Source organism: Onychostruthus taczanowskii, unplaced genomic scaffold, assembly GCF_017590055.1.
Source record: "Onychostruthus taczanowskii isolate IOZ18803 unplaced genomic scaffold, ASM1759005v1 scaffold15, whole genome shotgun sequence".
Taxonomy (NCBI): Eukaryota; Metazoa; Chordata; class Aves; order Passeriformes; family Passeridae; genus Onychostruthus; species Onychostruthus taczanowskii.
In genome coordinates, this window is record NW_024498685.1 from 10,524,408 (window position 1) to 10,546,468 (window position 22,061).

Genomic DNA, 22,061 nt, shown 5'->3' on the forward strand with positions numbered 1-22,061 from the left:
GCGGGACCGGAGTTGCCAAGCAGACTGGGAGCTGCCCCGCGCCATGCATTGTGTCCTGCAGCCTTTGTGGCACCGGCAGAGCCTGCTGTGGGAGCGATGCTGCCTGCCCCACCACATTCCTGCCTGTCTGCCCCTCACCGATCCGGCTCCCAGATCAGGCTCCCAGCCAGTGGGAATGCCTCCTCTCCCCTCCCTGTCCTGTTGCTGCTCTGATTTAATCCCTCCTTTGCTTGGGGTCCTAGCAGCTGTTCCGATTTCCGTGCCCTTCTCCCATCCTGCCAGCCTCGGTTGCCTTGCTCGGCAGATATTTCATGGTGGTTTTGCCATTTTTCAGGGGATGTGGGGGGCAGACAAACACCCCAAATGTTCCTGGGAAAACGGGCAAGAGACGAGGGCGACCTCCAAAGCGGAAAAAACTACTGGAGGAAAATTTGCTGAGGTATGGAAGGGCTCTTCCTCCAACAGACATAAAATACATACATTCCCAGAGGGAAGTATAATGTATTTCTGGGGTTCCCCCAATAAGTATGTATATACCATGCAGCCATCATTTCAATGCAGTTCAGAAGTGAGGCAAGCTCAGACTTGGTGGATGCTTTGATTACTCTCCAAAGCGAATTCTGACTGAGCTGGAAGTTTCCTGAAACAGTGAGCATCACTCTTCCACCCACCTCTCTTCAAACGCAGTTCCACCATGCAGTGCTAGGGAATTTGCTCCTGATAAAGAATACTTCCATTGTGTGGCTTGAAGCCAAAAATCCTGGCCACTATGGAGTCCATATAGATTTTGGGATGCTTCCCTTAAGAACTGAGATACTGTACTTGCCAAACTTCATCCTGCACCCTTCACTTACAAAAACTTTACGAAGCTATGATAAATATATACGTAAAATATGTATCAAACGTGTGTTCTGCAGTGTTCTTTTCATGGTTTTGCTCTGCAGTGAATAATTGTGGTGTTCTCTATTCTTCTCAGAAACAGCTACATTTTGGTGATGTGAAGTAATATACTTATTGTATCACTCCTTCTCTTTCTTTTTTGATAGGGAGAAGGCAGAAGAAAGCTTGCTTATCCACGAGACTCAGATAAGAAATGGTAAAGAGATTTTGCAGTATTGGGGTTGATACCACCTGCTGATAAGGCTCTTAAATTATCAAAACTCAGAGAGATGCCTGAAAAACAACCCAGCCTTTCTCAGGAGAGTCCTTCTGCTGGTTGTTGGTGCCAAGTTTGGAGAGGAGGGGTTTGTGTTACAGACTGCCTGGCATTTGGGAGCCTGGGCACCTGCAGGCTTTCTATTTTGTCATGGCTGAGTCTGGGATGAAGAAACTTAACCTGCTGGGATACACTGGAATTCAAGGGCTCACCTAAAAAAGCAGGCTGTTAATGGTCCTCAGTCCCCCAGGAGTAAGGTAAAAACACACCCCTCTTGTTAGCAGGTGTGTTTTTTCAGATGAGGAAGAGAGTGGAGTCAGTGATGCTAAGACAGGGAAGGAAAAACCTTTCTGATCCTCTCACTTTTCCTTCCTCGTGGCCATTAGGTGGCTGAGACTGGTAAATGATGTCTTTGGGGGTACCCAGCTAAGGGTTAACGAGGCAAAAAGCGAGTTAGCAGCATGATGTGAAAGTGAGTTCAAGGGAGCTGGGACTCATTTGTCATACATGTGTATCCACTGGCTTCCACAAAACCCAGGGACTCAGCCTGCCTGTTGCCTCACAATAAAAGGCAAGGGTGGCATTGTCTTTCCCATGCCTCCTTCCATTTGCTCTTTGTCTTCAGATTTCCTGGCGGCCACTCCGGCTTCTCCGGAGCCGGGCGGCAGAGCCGGAGCGATGCGCGTGAGGCGCCGGGGGTTTTATCAGATCATTGTCTTCCAGCAAATTGTGTCACTTCAGCTGCAGAGTAATCTGCTGGCACAAAGCAGTGCCTCAGTCCTGTTTGCTATTGAAATGAGTTGTCCACGGGCAGCTGGCAAGGGAATGAGAAACAAGGATGCAGGCTTTGGGGGCAGGATGCAGGTAAGCTCCCTGCTGCACGTGGGCAAGGGATGGATGGCTTTGTGTAGCCAGAGCAGCAGAGCCAGCACATGGCTGGACCTTTGCTGTCTCAGTTACCAGTCCCCAGTGCATTCACAGAGCTGAAACTCTGTGCCATTGCCACTGCAGCCCAGGCACCTGAGAGAGAGCAGGTGCTGGAGGGAGCCTGCAGCTTTCCAGCCTTCCTGGGACAACCTGACAGCTTGCATGTCGGAGCCACTCGCAGCTCAGATCCACAAAGGGCCCAGAATCAGGTTCAGGTTTCTTACTTCTTTTTGTTTTTCACTGTTAGTTTGCTTGAGAATATGTTCAGAAGGTGCATGACATCTGCCAGTGGTGCTGATGACCATTGCTTTCTTTCTGGGAGCTCTAGAAAAGTCTGGAGGGAGCTGAGAGCCCCTCAGCCTGAAGGTGTTTGATCCTCTCAGCCTGAAGATGTTTGATCCAAAACTTTCCCCTCTCAAAAAAAAAAAAAGCAAAATAAAAAGGAGGGCAACAACCTTTTTCTGCTCAGAGAGCATCCTGGGGCAAAAGCATACAAGTTGCAACCCATGAGGCTTCCTTGCTCTGTGTAAACATTTGTGGAGCAGGAACCACATTCCCTATCTCCAGGTGGGTGTTCCAACCACAATGCAAGAGAGCCCTTCCTTCACAATTAATATTCAAATGTTTCACACAAGGTGGAACAGCTCTCAAAGTGTCTTGGTGGTTGGGACATGCTTCAGAGCTGTGGGTGATCTGCTTCAATCCGACTCTGGATCGAGCAGGGATGGGATGTGAACTTTTGGAACTTCCCCCTCATCTGGCAGCCTGATGAACCCTGTCCTTCGCTTCCTCTTCTGCTCTTTCAAGTGCCTGCAAACAAAATATTTCATTTGCAGGGAGCAGGAGGATTTTTTTCACTGTAGAAATGGTTTGCAGTATTTAAAAAAAAAAAAAAGCTTATTTCAAATTACATTATTTTTTGATGACTTTATTCTGCTGCCAGACTAAATCAGACATTTGCAGTTCCCTATGTCCTGCTTTGGCTGACAGCCGCCATTACAAAAAACAAATTAAATTCTTTTCTCCAGTCTGCAATGACTGGAATGTGGGCTTTCTACAGGGATGTCACACTACCTGTGTGTTGCCATGTGGCACCATTATTTCTTCACTTGAGTACTTCCTCTCTATCTTGGCATCACTCTCAGAGGCAGCAGTGCTTCTGGTGCATGAAGAGAGCTTTGGGTCTGTAGCAAATGGAATGTTTTCCATAACAGTGCCCATTGCCAGTGTCTTTTGCTCTTCCTGAGCCCTGGGGAGAGAAGAGAAGGGATTGAGAGGAGCTGTTAGTCATAACTGCTGTGCAGATAACATCCTTTCATGTTTTTGAAGGGTCCCAAGGGCCTGGCCGTGGGACATGGTGGTTGCTGTGCCAGACGGAAGAGGAGTGGAGGCAGGTCACAGAGAGCTTCAGAGAGAGGACTTCCCTTAGAGAGAGGCAGCTCTACAAACTCTTGAGTGAAGACTTCCTGCCGGAGATCTGCAACATGATTGCACAGAAGGTGAGGAGACATGACATCCTGTTTACCTCTCTTTGACCACTTCCAAGAGCATGGATGCTTGCTGAGTGAAGGAGAGCTAAATCCAAGCAGCCTGCCAGCCCGTTCTGCTCCCTGCACCTACAGCCTGCAAGTGTCATGGATGTTGGGGTTGTTGAGCTTGTGGATGGGGGGAAGACTCTCCCCCATGCAGTGGCAGTGCTGGAATTGTACTCGAGGATCTGGTTGGTGATTGCACAGCAGTGTAGGTAGGGTGGCTGAAGGGGTTACTGTCTTCAGCCGTGTTCTGTTGCCCTTTCCTGCTAGCAGGGGATCTCTGTGCTTTTGAACTGCTTCGATTTACAGCCTGGCTTTTCTATGCAAACTGCCTGTCATTCCACTTTTACTGCCCTTTCTCTGCTGGCTCTGCTGAAGGGGCACTGGCTGCTTAGCTATCCTAGCAAAGTCTGCTTTGAGTCAGAGCCCCAAAACTCTGAAGGGTGTTGTCCGTCAGCTGAATGTTTCCAGGTGGGACAGATCTGGAAAGGAATCCTTTGCCTAGATGCTTTGTAAAACAGGCTCTGCAGTCAGCGTGATGTTCTTGGATTGAGTTCAGTTTCCTTGTTTGCTACCCTTGTAAAGCTAATAGGGATTTCATGGTCACTTCTAGCCCTCAGAGTTTCTCCTGCCAGTGTCACCGATGTGCCCTAATTTCCTCCACTCTCTTTTTCCTTCCCTCAATTCTCAACCCTGTTTCAGGAGAAGCGTCTGCAGCGGACAGAGTTTTCTCCCAGGTGGATGTCTGACCATCAGCCCATCAAACCAATCAAGCAGGAGGTGAGGGGGGGTGCGAGGGGGAGGACGACGGAGGGAGGCGAGAGCAGATGCCTCCTGGGGGAAGAAATAAACCGCAGCATCGCCATTCAGTGGGAAGGAGTCGCTTGAAAGTGCCTGTGCTGAAAGAGAGATGGGTGGTAATGCCCGTCAAAGGCAGGCTGACACCCGGGGTTTCTATGGCGAGCAGGGAGGTGCTGCCCTCTGGATCGAAGAGGTAGCCGGCCTCGCCGCAGACCCCGCTGCAGCTGCATATGGAAATCTGCGCTCAGTCTGGGGAATTCCACTTCAATGAAAGTGCTGGCACATTCGAGGCAGTTCAAAGAAAAGTTGAAGAAGGATGAGAGGGCTAGAAGAACCGGCTTACAAAGGGAAATGACAGAAATTCAGCCAAGGGGAAAACGTGAGGCTGCAAACACATGAGGGTGTAGATAGCGCCGAGGGAGAGAATGACTGATGCAGTATGGAGCTGAGCTAGGAGGGGGTCAGCTGGAAATGGAAGTCACAATTTAGGCTACTTAAAGAAATGCTTATCAAACTGCAGCCTTGTGGGCTCAAACAGTGCTTTCTGTGCCTCCTCACCCTCATCTCCTCTCTACCCCATCAGTGCAACAGCACTGCTGCTGCTTGAGGGTCTGTGCAGTGAACCAGACCCAGGAAAATGACTGGAGTTAAATATAACCTTTTTCTTTTGTCGGGGTTATTTTTAACGTAGATCAGTTTTCCGATCCAGTTCACCACACAGCCCCTAAGAGTCACGCCGGCACAGGTGGGGACACGGGGCCGTGGAGATGGGGGGTCTTTGAACTGGCAACTGCTACCCAGAGCAATCGGTCAGACAACACCAGATTAGCTTCAGAGGAAAAAATTGTCTCAATTCTATCAGGCTGGGGCATAATCTCTCGCTGTAGATGTAATGGAAACGTCTTTACCTGGTGTTTTGTCAAACCCTGGGAAATTAGGCTGCAGGGAATATGCCATGTGAGCTAGAGTCAGGGGTTCCCCCAAAACAAAGGAGAAAGTACAGGTCCCTGTGCAATAAATGTAATTACTTAGAAACAGATGAATAAAAGGAAGGAAGAACCTCTCATCGTGCTGCAGATAAAAGCCTGCCAAGAGGAAAATAAGACCCCAGCGATGGTCAGTTTGGGGCCAGAATTGCTCTCTGCAAAGCCCACCATGCAGGAAGCACAGGGACACGTGTTTGTTCACAGGCAGCAGAAATCCCAGAGGAGGAGGGGAGTGGGAAACACATGGAGCCTGAATGATGCTAATCAGTACCGCAGGTGCTCCAGGTCTGCAGCAGCAGAGGGCTGTTAATTGCTGCCTGTGGGCCAGTGAAACGTTTCCAGCGAGCAGGGGGCCCTCCTGGCACCCGCTGTGCCGGGACACAGGGAGCCAGCCAGTGGGAATGGTGATGCTTGTGTTGCTCCCGAGCAGGATGGGGCAGCCATCCCTGCCATGGGGCAGCCAGGGAAGGTGCCAGCGTGTCTGACGGCTTGTTTCTCAAGCCGGGGTGGGCATCCAGCGAGCCTGGGGGTTAAAACCTCAGCCCGTGCAGGTGACCTCTTTCTCCTGGCTGCTGCTTGAGTTGGAGATGTAACTGCTCCATGGGCTCCTGATCCTGCAGGGGATTTCTCAACAGGTGGTTCAGATTAGCTCCTCATTAAGAGCCGCCTGAGCAGCACCCTCATTAGGAGAGCGCTGCGGAAACCTGAGTGGGGCAGGTTTGGCGGATGAGGGGCCAGGGCACTCAGGGCACCCTCGCCTTCTGCCCCTGAAGTCTGATACCCACTGTCTGGAGAGCAGAGCTAAGGCAGAAGTTTGGCTCTTTCAGAGTCCCAGGGCCAGGGGACAGCAGTGATGTTGTGTCCTGGAGTGCTCTCTGCCGGAGGGAAGGAGGTGGTGATGCCTTGGTCGCTGTGGTGTTTATCCTCTGAGCAGGGAGGGAGCTGGAGAAGCCTTTTGCCACCTCCATGGTCAGGAAGGAAGTTTAACGTGTGCTTGGTTCTTGCTTTTGTCGCTCCAATAAGCGTCTGCTTCCACCAATCCAGTAGGAGTTTACTGGTTCGTGTTTGTGTATTTTTTTTAAGCCCTGAGTTGAGCACACTCGTCCCCAATGGACTTAGGTGGGACACCAGGCAGAGGTGCCTCTGAAAATCAGCTTGTTTCTGTGTCTGAAATGTCTCAAAGAGCCCATGCAGCACTGTTGCTGCCCTGCAAGTGCTGCAGGGAGTAAGTGCTACTGTGGGTGTCTACTGCAGTCCTTGGGGCTCACTGCTCTGTGTTTGTGGTTTCTGCTTTTCCCTTTTCTGGTAGGATGACACCCTCTCCTTTGTTTAAAAGTGCTTTGTTGATGCTATATTTGTGGTGGGTTGATCTGGAGCGTGCTGTGGATCCTGTCTCATGCCATTAAAGCTGAGGGTGCTGAGTGTGCCCTGCAGGCTTGGAGAGGTCCTGGTGTGAGCACTGCAGCTGGGATGTTGTGTTCCTGTTTCCATAGGGCATGAATGGTGGAAGTTGTTTTAATCCAGGGAAAGGGAAGGTCTCACCTGTGTACCAGCAATTAAAGAAATCCTAACATGCCAGGCTGGCTTACATCTACTGGTTTGAGAATGTAAAGGCTGATGGTCACATCCTCATTAAAATATCTTGGCATACCAGGTTTGGTGGCGGGTTCCTGCTCACCTCTTTCTCTTTACCTGACTCTTTTTGTTCCTATTACAATTTAAAGATTTATCAAGAAAGTCAGAGGAAAACTGTTTGACACTGATGAGGATCAGGTCTGAAAGGAAGTTGTTTGCAGCTCATGAGTAGCAAATCAGATGGCAGAGCTTTTGAGAAAGGGATATAAAAAGAATTATATTCTCTAGGCTCTTGACCTGGTGTCATTGTCATAGCACAATCCTGGGCCATCCTGGTGTTTGGATATTGATCAGGGAGGAAAGGTCTGAGAGACAACTGGAATAATCATGCCAAGCAACTGAAAGGATTGCTTTATAAGAAAACATTTAATCCAACTGTAGAAATGTGGGAGTAGTGTGTAAGTGTCTGAGGAAGTCCATAAAGTAAAGGCTGGAGTGTGACTGAAGAAAAGAGAATTTATGTTCAGCCAGAAGAGCGTAACTAGGAATAATTGGATAGAATGAGGGTTGAGAAACAAACTTCCAACTGGTTGTGAGGAGAAGCTGGCTAATCTTAAGATGCCTGAACTCACAGAATGATTTCCCTAGGAAAGAGATAGACGAGTAAAGTGATAACATTTTGACAAAGATATAAAATGGAAAATAAGAGAATGGTTCCCTCATGGTGAGATGAAGCTCTGGGTTTCACCTTAAAGGATCAGGACAGAATAGGTGGGGTTTATTGCCCATATCCTAAATGCAGGATATGGTCCTAATTTTGTCAAGAGTCTCATGACCCTCTCTTGGACACTTCTCTGTGACTATTGGTGGTTGAAGCATAATTCTCTTAATGTATTGTTTCTGCTGGAGATGATGCATGGTGCTCATCTACAGAAAACTGGAGTGGGACTTCGTAGGGCAGCACAGGGCTGGGTAGGGGAAGGGGAGGCAGAGGGGGAATGAATGTGCAGTGAAACCAGACAACATTTCTAGGCGTTCATCAAAACACCCCCAGGTTCCATTCCTGGGCAATGAAACAAGGACAAAATAGTAATTGTGGTGCCAGAATATTTTTTTTTTCCCTGGGGATTAATAATGGGCCTGGAGAAGTTGATGGTCTGAGCAGCAGCCAACGGACCCCAGCTGATTGCTAATCCTCAGGAAATGCCTTCTGCCTAAGTGGTGGTTGCTGGTTATTCCCTGAAAATGAAGTTGGAGCAAACTGTATGTACGTTGTTCTTTTCTGGTTGATATTCCCTGCTGATAATGCAGACATATCTTGGTCACAGGGGCAGGAGTTGCTGGTGGATGACTGATACATTTGTCTTAGAACTAAATTAAGGTAATAATTTCACACTTCCATATACTTACTTTATACTTTACTGTAGGAATAGGAGCAGGCAGTCCTGGTCTGGGAAGCCTGCAGTCTTAAGTAGGATCAAACACAGCCTGGCAGCCTGCTGGCAGTGGGGAGGTGAGAAAGTGGGGCAATAAAGAGCCAGGTGTCCTTGAATGAGAGAACTGGATTTGGGAGCCAGCAGGAAAACTGTCCAAACAAACAAATGAGAGCTAGTTCAGGGGAGATTAGCACACAGAAATTTTGAACAGGAAAAGAAAACATTCCTAATGATACCTTGATGCAAGGCTGTACCAGACGCTTTTCCTATTGAAGTATTCCGTGTTTTGCAGCAGAGACAGGTTTGGCAAAGTAGTCCTTCTCACACTTACAGTCAGAGCTCTGCTAGCTGGAAGAGGTAGAGGTGTTGTGTAAGGGTGTCAACAGCCTGGATCCTTTGCCCAGAAGGGAAGAGAAATGCTCACGGTGCATCCCTGACAGAATGGCAGCTTGTCTAACCCATCGCTTCTCCTTCCATTGTCCTTGTGTCAGTAGGATTTCATTGCTTGGCAAATAACTTCCCTTTCCATGTCGATTTTCATCTAGGAAATCATACTTACAAATCCTTTTTTCCCCCTTTTTTTTCCTCCCAGTCATTCATTGTAGGTGTGCTTTAATACCTCCTCAGAGTAAACCTGCCTCTGCTCAGCTTTCAATGAGCCACTGTGTTACAGTTTTTGGTGCATCATTCTGTTACAGGTAAACCCAAATGTGCTGAGCTCAATGGAGAAGCAGAGGCGCAGAGAGGAAGAGGAGGAGCGCCAGATCCTTATAGCAGTGCAGAAGAGGGAGCAGGAACAGCTGCTAAAGGAGGAGAGGAAGAGGGAGATGGAGGAGAAGGTCAAAGCAGTGGAAGGTAACGTGCAGCAGGAGTGGAAGCTTTCAAAGTCAAGACTGAGGTCTTGAATTAGTCTGCCATTTGTATTCCTCCCCTGCCTGACTTGCTAATGAGAACCTTTTCTTGCATTTACCTCCAATAAATTGGTCTGACTGTAGTTTCTTTTCCTTTGTCTGTCCTCTCAGTGTTGGTGGCTGTTCTCTAGGGCACCCTTACCGTGTTTTCTTCTTCAAATTGGGCTAATTTTCTTCCTTGCCCCAGCTGTCAAATTTTTTCCTCTTGCTATTCATGTTGTTTCTCATTTCTGTCTCCCCACTTGCCTCCTGATGATTTCCCTGTGTGCAGGATTAGCTTGCTTTGCTCTCACTGGAGTAGCATTTGGTTCTTTTGGCCCAGTGCATGATGAAAGAATTCCTTTTGAGGAGAAAGGGAATGGGATAACATGGGGGTAGCAAGAGCAGTATTTTTATATTGCTGCTGGCCTTACCAATTGGAGAACTAAATATGAAGGGACCAGGTTGCATAGAGCACCAGAGGTGGCAATTTCAGGTGTTGGTCTAAAACGTTGGTGGTTATGAATTAAATGTTGATTTAAGCTGTTCTGGAGCAAACAGCCATGTGTTGAATACATCAGATCAAGGCACAGACAGCAGGCACTCAGCCAGTACATGTAGGTGTGGGTGTCAGAGCAAGCTCATTTCTGACCACCTTCTCTCTGTTGGCCTCCCTTGTGGGGGATTCCTTTAGCTGCTGCTTTAGCCACAGAGACTGGCTGGGCTGTTGTAGTTCTACAGAAAGGCTGAACATCCTCAGAAAACTGTGGCAATGTGGGGCAGTATCAGTATCATGAGTCCCAAAGTGGATAAAGAATCAGAAAAGGAAAAAAAAATATTAAGTTCATGCTACCCTTGTGAACTTTCCAAAATGAAACAGTTTGCTACCAGATGTTTGGTAGGAGGCCAGATGTTATCTAAGAATAGCTTCTTTTACCTTCTTACCTTTCTAACCATTAGAAAAACCAATTCCTTCCTTGGCCTTTGTGTATTCCTGGTTGCTAGTCCTAGCTAATCAGGTGCTTTAAATCAAGACTCATCCAGCTTCCATATCTGCCACAGATAGCTGTTTCCCTTGGCAAATTGCATATTCTCTGTGGTTTAATGCTTCATCTTTATAGACAAAATTAGTCTTGAAGTTCCACGAGAGCTGCAAAGATAAATGTTCCTGTAAAATGTTTTTGGTTTGGTATAAGCCACTTCCTTTTCTGGGTAAATGAAATCATTACATCATTGGATTCAAAGGCATCAGAGCCATGCAAAGAAACTGGTGTGAGGTTGAGCAGTAGCCTCTTTTAAGCCAAGTTAGCATACATTCTTGCTTTTATTGCCACAGATGCTTTAATTTTGTTTTGTCCAGTTTCTTTCACTTAGTTCAAACTCTTTCCTAGACATTTAAGTCATCTAGGCTTAGTCAGGAGAAGTCTTCTTTTAAGCTGGTGCAAAAGCTCTTTGCAAAGGTTATGTTGACTTGTTCAGTTAAATCACTACAGTATTTTTTATGCCTAGAACCCCCAGCTCTCCAGGTAAAACTGGCTTCTTAATGATCTTTTCTTAGTGCCAAGCACACCCACCACTAGCATTAGCTGTCATGACAGTTCTTATGATGGAGGGGAAATTATTTGAAAATTATGTAATTTGTTTTACTTGGTTCAGACTTGTTAAAACTGGACATCCAACAACAGAAATTTTAGGGTAACAAATATTTTCTTCTAATTTTCAGTCTGTTTGGAATATAATATTAATTTTGTATGGCCTTCTGTAGAGGGGAGATGTGAAATACCTTCTCCGTGATGAATTTCACCTTCTTCTCAGTTTTGGATGGTATTCCTGTTTTAACATCACATTCCTGTTTCCAGCCCAAGATTACACTTCCTCCAACTCCAACACACCCCCCAGGTAGCAAGTTTCCTGCTGGCCACATCTGTACTCTCCTGAATTTATAAGTTAGGAAGGCTTTCTAGATTTCTGCCACAACAGCAGGTTAGAGTTTCCCAGTTCTCTTTCCAGGTGCTGCTTCAACATAATCTCTCACATATACGATTTTCTAGCTGGTTGAGGTACTTTTTAGGGCATTGTTTAGATTCTGGAAGCTGCTGGGTAGGACTCAACCCAGGCCAACAGTATGGGAATGAGCTCTGCCAGTGATCTTGAACACACTATGTTCATCACTAGCTGTGGTAGAGGCTCCTGGTATTAATCCTAGGTGAGATCCTGAGATCTGGTACCACTCCTTGATTCCTGTCAGTTTACCAGGTCAGATCCTTGGCAGACATTGGTGGGTTTCGAAAATCTACACCATCTTTACCTCTTGGCTGCCATTGTCACGAGATTTTCCATTTCCTGTCCAAATAATCACTTTATGTTCTCCTCAGCTTTCTCACTTAGAAATCCATTGCAATGCCATCTAAGGATTGCAAATTTTATGAAGGAAGCATGAATTCTGAACAGTGCTTGGACAGACTCAGATATTCTCTGTTACCTGAAATTGGTATGCTGATACTGATCATGCTCTCCTCTTAGATTCTGTAGGACACCTTAGATGCAAGTCCTATAATCCCAACTTCAGTGCTACCCTGAGTCTTCTAACAAGAAATTCAGGCTTTCTTTTACCAGTCTTTGACATATCTGCCAAAGAATGTCCCTAAAAACACTCACCTTGTAGCTATTCCTGCTTTTCTTGTGCTCTCAACCTCCGTCCCAAATTTATTTTCGACTGACAGAGTAAGACTTTAATAAATATTTTTCCGCCAGAGCTGGTATCTCTTGAGTAGTTGGCATTTGCCAAAGGCAGAGCCTCTGCTAGAGGGTGTTAACCAAGTCTCCCTCATCTTTCTTTCACTCTGGGTGTTCCCTGACATGGCCTGTTTCTGTGACATCTCTCCCTGAACATTACTTTCACAGAATTCTGCTCCTGCAGAAGGTTGGTCCAACTACAGGTGTTTCACAAGTCAAGTGAATTCAGATTTCCTATAAGAAAAAGGAAATGAGGTTCATAAGAACCCATAAACTTTCTATTATGAAGCAATCTGTTGGCCAGCTGTCTGGTTGCAAACCACAGGTTATATTACCAGCATTGCTTCTTCCTGTGTCTCACTTCTTTAAATGAAAGCTGTCCCAGTGGCCCTCGTGTGTGGCAACTTGCTCACTCTGGCTGCTGGCCATGGAGACCTACCTGAGCAATCTTTCCAAAGCCAGCCATGGAGGATAAAAATGACCCCAGTTACTCATTGCCACTCAGCTGGTAGAACTTCCCTCCCACAGCACTGCTCTTCATCCCTTTCAGTGTAAAGGCAACTGCCTCAAGTTCACCTGCCTGAGGTGAAGCCCCTAAAAGAAGATAACAATGAGCCAGCTCTTTCCATAGTGCTGAGCTGTGCCTAGAGCTGGGTGTCGAGCTTCCCTCTTCTGGAATTTGCCTGAGGCAGCATCTGTGTCACAGTGGTGCTTGTAGTGCTGAGCTCTGAAGAGCTGGGTGTTGAGCTTCCCTCTTTGTACCACACCACTTCTGGAATTTGCCTGAGGCAGCATCTGTGTCACAGTGGTGCTCCAAAATTGGTGATTGTTACCAAGGGAGGATGATGAGGCATATTGATGGTGCACTGTATTCTCACCTCACCTGCTCCTGTGCTGGTGCTGCTTTTGCTGAAAGAACAGGACCATCTCCCTGGAGCTCTTGAGAGCTGCAGGAGCACCTTCTCTTTCCCTGCAAAATGTGGGCAAAGAGTGCTGAATGGTTTTTCATCTCTTTCCACTGCAGAACGGGCCAGGAGGAGGAAACTTCGTGAAGAGCGGGCCTGGCTGCTGGCACAGGGGAAGGAGCTCCCCCCTGAGCTTTCCCACTTGGATCCCAGTTCCCCTGGCAGGGAAGAGCGAAGGACCAAGGACATGTGAGTACACAGTGGGGCATTGCAGCACACAAGTGCATTGAAGCAGAGTAAGTATAGCAAGGAGAGGCGTGTGATCATTCACAGGAATGCAGAGGGAGAAGTGAGGATGGAGAACAGTGAGAGGAGTAAGCTGGGTTTGGTCCATATGAGAGGAGTGTTTTGAGTTTTGTGAGGAGGTTCATTGGCCAGCATTATGGCACTGCATGGGTGGAGGAGAAGATGAAGTACAGAGCATGTCTTACCTATCCTCAGTCTGCATATTCACTGTGGTGCTTCCCATTACAGCTTTGAACTGGACGATGAGTTCACAGCCATGTACAAAGGTTAGTCCCACCCCAGCTTTCTCAAAGTGAAATACTTCTCTGTGTGTGTGAGTGTAACCATTCACCTTTCTCTTGCTACTGCCAGTTCTAGATGTGGTGAAGGCTCACAAGGACTCCTGGCCCTTCCTGGAGCCTGTTGATGAATCGTATGCTCCCAACTACTACCAGATCATTAAGGTATGGAAAGTGGCCCAGCCATCTTGACTGATGCACTTTGTTGACTGGGATGCAGTTTTTGGGAAGTGTTTTGAAGTTTGATGGGCTGTGTTACTCTCGTAGTCGATCTCCATGATTCTGGCAGTCCCTTCTAACCTTACAAGTCAAAAAAACCAAAGATGGATGGCTGCCTCTCTGGAGAGCATCCTCTGCTGCCCATGCCCTCTCTGAGCTCTAACTTTGTGAGCCCCACTATGCTTTCTGCAACTGAAGGGAAGTTTGGTTGTATTCCAGGCCCCCATGGATATCTCTAGCATGGAGAAGAAGTTGAATGGAGGTCAGTACTGTACCAAGGATGAATTTGTGGGTGATATGAAGACCATGTTCAGGAACTGTCTTAAGTACAACGGTGAAGGCAGTGGTAAGAGCAGTAAGATGCTAGATTTGTCTATTTGCAGCGCTCAGCCAAAGCAAGCAGTGCCCTCTTCCTCCTCACCAGTACTTCATTTGTGATTCTTCCCTTTCAGAATATTTTTGGGAGAGCAGATGAAAGGGTAATAGTTACTGAGACCTGCATTGGGTTTTAGTGGGTCCTTTAGCACAGTTTGGCCATGCTGAATTGGGGCATGGCATACTAAGGACTGCCATGTTGGTAGATGGTGAAGGCAGAACTCACAAAGAGAGGAGAGTGTTTCTTTCTGAGCTCATTCCTTCATGTGTTTAGGTGTGCCTGTGTGCCCCTTTTCCTCATAGTAACTAATACAGACTTTGAAAAGCATTGGAGTCTGGTTAACTGCCAGTGTTTGTTGAGTACCACAGGAAAGTGAGGAGTGAACCATGCCTGTCCTTTGGATAGAAAATGTAGGTTTTAGGTTCCTTGGCTATTGAAGGAACAATGTGTGTGCAAATGGGAAATCCTGGGCTTAATTGCCGTGCCAATTAAAATTCTATGTGTTGCTTAGATAAGAAATCAGTTCCCATATCACCACTGCAGACTGTCTCACCAGCAAGACCTGGTGAGAAAGGGAGAGCAATATTAAGAATAAGTCAGCTTGTTGCTGTTGGCTGCAAGTAAGAGCATACCTGCACTGCCACTGGGAGAGCTCTGTTCCTCAAGGAACTTCAGGGTTAGTTTAGTGTAAACAACTGGAAAGTCACTTGCTTGTTACCAGCACCTCTTACGTGTCTTTTGCTTCCTATCCAATCAAAAAAAGTAAAAGCTCATCTCAGCAGAACTGTCCAGTAGAAATGATGCAGTGGGGACACTGGTGTTGGCAATAGCTTTTGTGTCAGGGTCAACAAGTGCTTTGGAAACTACACAGATAAATGTGTTTGCTGATTTTCCTCTGTCTTGTGGCCCACAGCAGACTTCTGAACGAGTCCAAGAAAAGCCTCTGAAAGTAATCAAATAGCATTGCTGGAAGTTCACATTTCTTCTCTCAGCACTCCTGCTGGCTAACTGCAGGTCACACATCTCTGTGAGCAGAGGTGGCGCTCCCCTAATGTAATTCTTGGCACTAGGCTGGAACACTGAGTTAATGCTGACTCTGCAGGCCCTGCTGCCAGTGGTACTTTGTCATGCCTGTGTGCCTGTCCTCTGCTGGGGTTACTGAACAGAGCTGATGCTGTGCTGCTTATGGAGTTTAGGAACCAAAGCCAACTAGTTAGAAACAAAAGTCTTCCTTGGAGAAACTTGGCAGAGGGGAGATGATTTATCTGATGTTGCATAATTCCTTAATTGCTTCTCTCTACGAGGCTCTGACGTTTTTGGGGGGTTTTGACTGCAGAATATACAAAGATGGCTTACAACTTGGAGAGGTGTTTCCACCGAGCAATGATGAAGCACTTCCCTGGGGAAGATGGAGACACAGATGAGGAGTTTTGGATCAGAGAGGACGGGAGAAGAGAGAAGAGGAGCCGGCGGACCGGCCGCTCCAGCACAGGCAGCGTCTGGACTCGGTCACGAGACCCAGATGGGCATGGCAAGAGACAGCAACGCCTGGAAAACGGAGGAAAACCTCCACCGTATCGAGCTGCTTCCAGGGCTCCCGCTTCTTCCTCCTCCTCCTCTTCCTCCTCCTTCTCCTCGTCCTCTGTGGATGACCCAAGTGGCAACCCAATGCAGAGTGCTCGGGAAGTGGGCCCTTCCAACGGGCGAGGCTTCCCCCGCTCCCTGCAGTACGGCGGCATGCCCAGCCCTGTGCCACATCCTGGGCAGATGGTAAGGAGCAGTTCCTGCTGTCCTTTGCCCTTCAGGATGAGGGAGGGAGGGAGGTAAGGGGGAATGAAACTTCCTACCATGAAATCCTTAGTGCATGTCAGGAGCCTTTTTCCAGAGATAAAGGGTCAGAGCTATGGTTCCTCCAAGTGAAACCTTTTCAGCCCTTAGATTTAAACTGGTGAAATTTAAGTCTTTGCCACATTAGGTGGGGGCAATCTCCTAATGTTTCTCGTGTCTGGCATCTCCCAGTGTAGACTTGTACAAACTGATTCCCCCAGACTTGCACAAACTGATTCCCCCAGTTCTCTTCTGCCCTTGGAGAGTAACCCCAGTGTGCATGGAAAGCTGTAACATTTCTTCCCTTACCCTCTTGTTTATGAAGCTGAACAATCTGGTCTTCTTTTGTCTCAATTGTTTACAGATGCCTGGTAACTTCGTGCCATCTGTGTACTACTGCGTTTCGTGCTTGAGTATTTATAAAAGCAGTAAACTAAATCAAACAAAGGCCACCCTGGACTGCAGCAGTGACCTATCTTTAGCCCAACATTTCTTCTCTGAACACCACCTCTGTTTTCCTCCCTTCTGGGCTGTTCCTCACCCATCCTTCACTGCCTTTTCCATTCTAACCAGCGATGGCTTGTGGTGTGATGTATCTGCTGTTTTCCTGAGATCTAGGCTATGCCTTGCCCTTTTAGCTAGAGATCAAACAAAATTTTTAGAGTGATTCTTGTGCTGCAGATAGTTGGGAGGCAGTAGGAGAGCTGGAGGCATTGAGTATTTTGAAGGAAATCCAGCACACTCCCTGTTGTCTTCTGGCTTCCTTGCTCTTGTGGTCCATTCCTCTGCTTGAAGAGGAATGCCCCCTCCAGCCTTCTTTGTTGCCCCTCAGTATTTGGGTGGCAAGTGAGTGTATTGCAGCCTTAAGTTCAGGGGTGAGTGGCTGAGGTGTGACAGAGTGGCTTTGAAAAGGCTGTGTCACCTCATAGAAGAGAGTGTACAGCTTTTCCACAGTACCTCCAAAACAGTCCAGCAGCTTATTTGTGTGGTTACTCCAGCCTTGGCTCGCCCTCACCTGCAGTATTTCTGCTGCTTTTATGCACTTCAGAAATTGTTTTATTTCTCCCCTCTACACCTCTCCCCATCCCTCAGAGACCAGCGGTGCCGGGAACCTTTGGCCCTTTGCATGGATCCGATCCCACAAAACTCTACGGCTCTCCGCGAGTGCCCGAGCCCCATCCCGGAGACCCGGTCCAGCAGCACCAGCACTTTGCCATGCAGGTAAGCCCCTCCTGCTGAGGGGTGCAGCCCCCCAGGCCCCGCAGGTGCCGTGGCTCTCACTGAGACCCCCCCTCTCTCTCCTCAGCCGGCCGTGGGACTGAGCGAGCACCGCGGGCACCGGCTGGGCACTCCGGAGAAGCAGCCGTGCGCGGCGCCGGCCCACGTGGCCGGGCTGGGCCCCCGCCTGGGCTCCCTGCAGCTGGGGCGCGTGGGGGGCCCCCCACCCGACGCCGTCTACCCACCGGCCCAGTTCCAGCAGGGCTTCCTCCCGCCGCGGCACAACGGGCCCCTGGTGAAGCCGCCGGAGGGCTCGGAGGTGCCCCCGGGACACATGTACCGGCCCTACAAGTACCTGAACCGCGCACATCCGGCCCTGTGGAACGGCAGCCACGGCCAGGCCGCCGTGGGGCCGGAGGAGAAGGCGCCCATGGGGCCGGGGCCCTCGCTCCAGCCCCGGGTCCTGGGTCATATGATGGACCCCCGGGCCATGAGGCCGCCGCTGCCTCCCAGCCAGTGGAGCGAGCAATCGAATTTCCTACCTCACGGGGTGCCTCCCTCAGGGTACATCCGACCGCCTGGGAAAGGCGCGGGTCAGAGGATGCCGCAGCCGCCTGCCGCTCTCTTTGGGGGACCGCCTCAGGTTCAAAGAGGGTGCCAGGGCGGGGACTCCATGCTGGACAGCCCGGAGATGATCGCCATGCAGCAGCTGTCGTCCCGCGTGTGCCCGCCGGGTGTGCCTTACCACCCTCGCCAGCCGCCCCCGCCGCACCTCCCCGGGCCCTTTCCCCAGCTGGCTCACGCCGCCTCCGCCGGCGGCCAGCCCCCAAAACCCATGGGAAACGGGAGCTCCCAGGATCCAACCGGCCACACCATGGACATGGACAGCAACCAAGGTAAAGCCCTGAGTGCCCACTGGTAGCACTTGACCTTCCCTGCCTGCATCTGTCGCCTCAGAAAATAATTCAAATCTTGATTAAATATTGGAGTTTTTACGCACAGTTATATATTTTTTTAATCTAAGTTGGAATACATTGTCTACTCAGGGCATTGCTTAGATTTTTCTAGGACTGTTTTGTTTCACTGTAGCCTGCCAGAGGTCCCCTCTGTCCCAGCTTTACCTGCAAGCTATCAGTGTGCCACGAGGTGCAAATGCAAAGCATAGTCTGTAATGCTTCTAGAGCTCATCTGGAGTTAATATAAAAATTGGATCTGCAGAGAGTTAGGTAAGGAGAGGAGATGTTATGTGAATAAATGCCTTAAATATACTCCTTTGAGTGTGTGTAAGTATAGCTTCTCCTCTGAAATGCACATCTGCCTTATGAGCTCTCAACATCTTAAAATCTTCACATGCCAGGGCTGCCCAAAAGCCCCTGAGCAGCTGTATCAGTTCATGTGGGATGGCAACATGTCATGCATGCCCTTACCAGTTTCTTTCTGGTTGAATTTCATTTGTTCTATCTGGTAAACTACAGATAATAAAAAAGAACCTTAAAAATAAAACCTAATGTAGAGATCAAAAAAATTCAGAGATCAAAAAAATTTTTTTTTCATTAATTCTAGCTGGTAAACTAGAGATCAAAACCCTTGTATCTTTTATCAATCCCTTGTGTGCCTTGCACTAAGAGGAAACTCTTTCCTTGTGTGGCATTGCTTAAAAGTTATCATAATTTAGCTTGCTGGATATAGAACAGAGAGAGGGGAGAACGTTGACTGATTGCAGGACAGAGCAGTCTCATCTCCAAACCACAGTTGGTTAAAATATGGCTGTGATCAGCTCTGCAGTGTCTCAGGGCATGGTGGTGCTCTTGCCCAAGCTGGATGCAAACAGGGTTTGTGGAGGGTGGGCTTAAATTTGATGTTCAGAAGAAATTCTTTTCTATGAGGGTGGTGAGGCACTGAGACAGATTGCCCAGAGGAGCTGTGGATGCCCCATCCCTGGAAGTGTTCAAGACCACGATGAAGGGGATCTTGAACAATCTGGTCTAGTGGAATTTGTCTCTCTCCATGGCAGGGGAGTTGGAACTACGTGGTCTTTAAGGTCCCTTCCAACCCAAACTATTCTATAATTCTATTACTGGAAGGGATAAGGCAGCCTGAAATCAAGCTGCCAGTACACCAACACCTTATGTTGCTGTCATGTGGACCCCAACTCTGCCTCTCCTTTAGGCAGCCTCTGCACACCTCTGTGTCAGACCAAACGTGTGCCACGTTACTCCAGAGGAGCTGTGACCTAGAGGTGGCTACCTGTGCCATCTTTCAGCGAGAGATGCAACCTCATGAGCAGTTTTTAAAAGAGCACTTTTAAAAGAAGCACCTCTTAAAGATCCCCCAAATTTGCAAAAATGAGACGCTGTGTCTGACTTTTCTTCCCTCTCTTTCAGTGGACGCGCTGGCAGGCATGGACGAGAAGGCTCAGTGCATCAGCATTCCTGACGGGGCCTACGCCAAACTCCTACCTCATCCCAAGCCCCCGCTGCCCATGGAGTGCACGAGGCGCGCCTTGCCCCCGGATGGGGAGGGGGATGGCCCCGCTGTGAAGGGCGACCTGAAGGCAGGGCAGGGCAAAGGCGCGTGGTCAGCAGAGAGCGGCTACGCCGGCGACCCCGGCTGCGTGAGGGACCTGGTGCCCCCCTCGGAAAGGGGGGGTCCCCTGCCTCAGAATGGGGCGGCGGGCGAGGGGCCGGCAGCCGGCCCCGAGGGGAAGGGGCTGGCTGCCAACCTGCTGGAGAAGCCCCTGTGTGGTGGGGGAAAGGCCCTGCCCGAAGCAGCCGTGCCTTGCATGGGACAGGGCAGCGGCCTCCCTGGCGTGGATGCCACCTCCATGGGGGCCACCCCCAACCAGTTTCATCCTCTCTACATGTCCAGTCTGGAATACCCGAATTCAGCCGGGCGGTACCACATCAACCCAGGCCTGCAGGGGTTCAGCCCCATGATGGGGGGGAAGCCACCTCCTCCTGCCTCCCATCCCCAGCATTTTCCCCCGCGAGGTTTCCAGCCAAGCAGCGCCCACCCCGGCGTCTTCCCACGGTACCGGCCGCCCCAGGGAATGCCGTATCCCTACCAGCCGCAGCCCCAGCCCTCCTACCACCACTACCAGCGACCGCCCTACTACGGCTGCCCACAGGGCTACTCGGACTGGCAGAGACCTCTCCACGCCCAGGCCAGCCCCAGCGGGCACCCCGGTGCCCACCCGTCCCTGGCCAGGCCCCCTTTCCCAGAGCGGGGCTCCGCCAGCCTGCAGGGCTGCGAGGCACTGAGCGCCGCCCTGGCCTCTCCCAGCCGCATGGACGGAGCAAGTGCCAAAGAGGTTTCTCCAAGCGACGGGCAGGAGCTGGGGCCTGAAGATGAGAAGTCCGAGGAGTCCCAGGAAAGGCCGGAGAGTCCCAAAGAGTTTCTTGATTTGGACAACCACAATGCAGCCGCTAAGAGGCAGAGCTCAGTGGCAGCGGGGGAGTTCCTCTACGGAGCGCCCCCGCCACACCTGGGTGCGGGGATGGGGTTCGGCCCGTCGGCTTTCCCTCCCCACGGGGTGATGCTACAGACTGGCTCTCCTTATGGATCCCGACATCCTGCCAGCCACTTCCAGCCCAGGACGTATGGATCGCCCATGAATGCTCACCTGTCTCATCATGCAGCCTCCAGCCAGGCCAATGGCCTCTCTCAGGAGGGCCCCCTGTACCGCTGCCGAGAGGAGAACGTGGGTCACTTTCAGGCCTTGCTGATGGATCAGAGAGGCAGTGGAGGTGGCATGGGGGGGCCACCCCAGGACTTGTATAGACCCTCGGGGTAAGATCGTGTTTTCTGCAAGGAGGCAAGGTGGAGGGGGAGGGGGGTGATGCCTGGGTGACCATCAGTGTTGGATACCCTTGAAGGGATATGGCTTCAAGTCACAAGAGATGGCAAGTCAAGTTGAAAGGCTGAGAGGTGGCTCTTGGAGTAAGAGTGCTAAGATGGAGAGAGTCTCATTGCATCTCCTTAAAGCAAGGAGCACTCACTGTCATGGAGAACCTGTTAGCCTGCTTCATTCATCCCCACACCAGTGCTGAGTTTCCCCTGACAGTTTTGCTAATGTGTCATCCAGGGTTGAGCATCTCTTAATCACGTGGACTCTTGCCATTTTCTTTGCAAATGTGTTTTTTTAAATCTTGCTTGTAGTGGGGCAGAGTCACTGACTAAAGTGGAAGTTTGCATCTTGTTATGAACATTCTTACGTTGCTCTCTTTTCCCCTCTCTTGCTTTGCCCCTTCTCTCTCTGTCAAATTTCCATCACAGGAAGTTACCTGTCACTGAGACTGCATATCACATTTTATTCCCAAGTGGAAAATACTGCTACTCCAACAATTCATTGTTTAGTTTTTATGAATGTGCCTCAGCTGTTACTGTTTTGTCATCACCACAGCATCAAGTCCTTCATTCTTCTAGTATTCAGGGTACTTGGCTTAAAGCTGAGCCATTGGGGGAATGGCATGGGTTGAGGGCTGTGTTTTGGGGGGAAGCCAGACAGAATATACAAGACAAATGCTTGTATGCTAATGTTGTATGTATGCCTTCAGTGAAGTAGTTTTAACCAAGAGTGGGGATTTGCTCCTGACATTCATGTGCTAAAACTCTCTCCATTCAACCTGACTCCAGAATGCAAATGCATCAGGCTCAAGTTCCTTTCCCGAAGATGCCTACAGCAACCATGTCCCGGGAAGATTTGACATCACAAAAACCATCAGCCTTGCCTCTGGATCAAGTAAGGGTTGCTAGAGAAAGCAGAGCTGAAATGCAAGTCTTTCTCCTCCCAATGGTTAAAGGATTGTGGTGTTTGGTGAGGGTGGGAAGAACTGGAGGAATTTGTGAACTTGAGCAGATCACTAGTGTTAGCTTTGAACTGGCTGCATGCAA

At 49.3% G+C, this 22,061-nt stretch overlaps 1 protein-coding gene across 2 annotated transcripts in view; it reads left to right on the forward strand.

Annotated features, from left to right (window-relative positions):
• Positions 1 to 22,061, forward strand: part of LOC121332795 (cat eye syndrome critical region protein 2) — a 99,905-nt gene that overhangs the window by 70,120 nt on the left and 7,724 nt on the right. The window contains exons 5-18 of one of the 2 annotated variants that reach the window (XM_041398603.1): positions 335 to 439; positions 1,047 to 1,096; positions 3,413 to 3,582; positions 4,318 to 4,395; positions 9,112 to 9,268; positions 13,064 to 13,193; positions 13,479 to 13,516; positions 13,602 to 13,693; positions 13,967 to 14,093; positions 15,460 to 15,893; positions 17,043 to 17,171; positions 17,257 to 18,064; positions 19,553 to 20,957; positions 21,804 to 21,909. In XM_041398603.1, coding sequence (XP_041254537.1) covers positions 335 to 439; positions 1,047 to 1,096; positions 3,413 to 3,582; positions 4,318 to 4,395; positions 9,112 to 9,268; positions 13,064 to 13,193; positions 13,479 to 13,516; positions 13,602 to 13,693; positions 13,967 to 14,093; positions 15,460 to 15,893; positions 17,043 to 17,171; positions 17,257 to 18,064; positions 19,553 to 20,957; positions 21,804 to 21,909 — 3,829 coding nt within the window. The remainder of the gene's footprint in view (positions 1 to 334; positions 440 to 1,046; positions 1,097 to 3,412; positions 3,583 to 4,317; positions 4,396 to 9,111; positions 9,269 to 13,063; positions 13,194 to 13,478; positions 13,517 to 13,601; positions 13,694 to 13,966; positions 14,094 to 15,459; positions 15,894 to 17,042; positions 17,172 to 17,256; positions 18,065 to 19,552; positions 20,958 to 21,803; positions 21,910 to 22,061) is intronic. The other variant, XM_041398604.1, reaches the window with a different exon arrangement.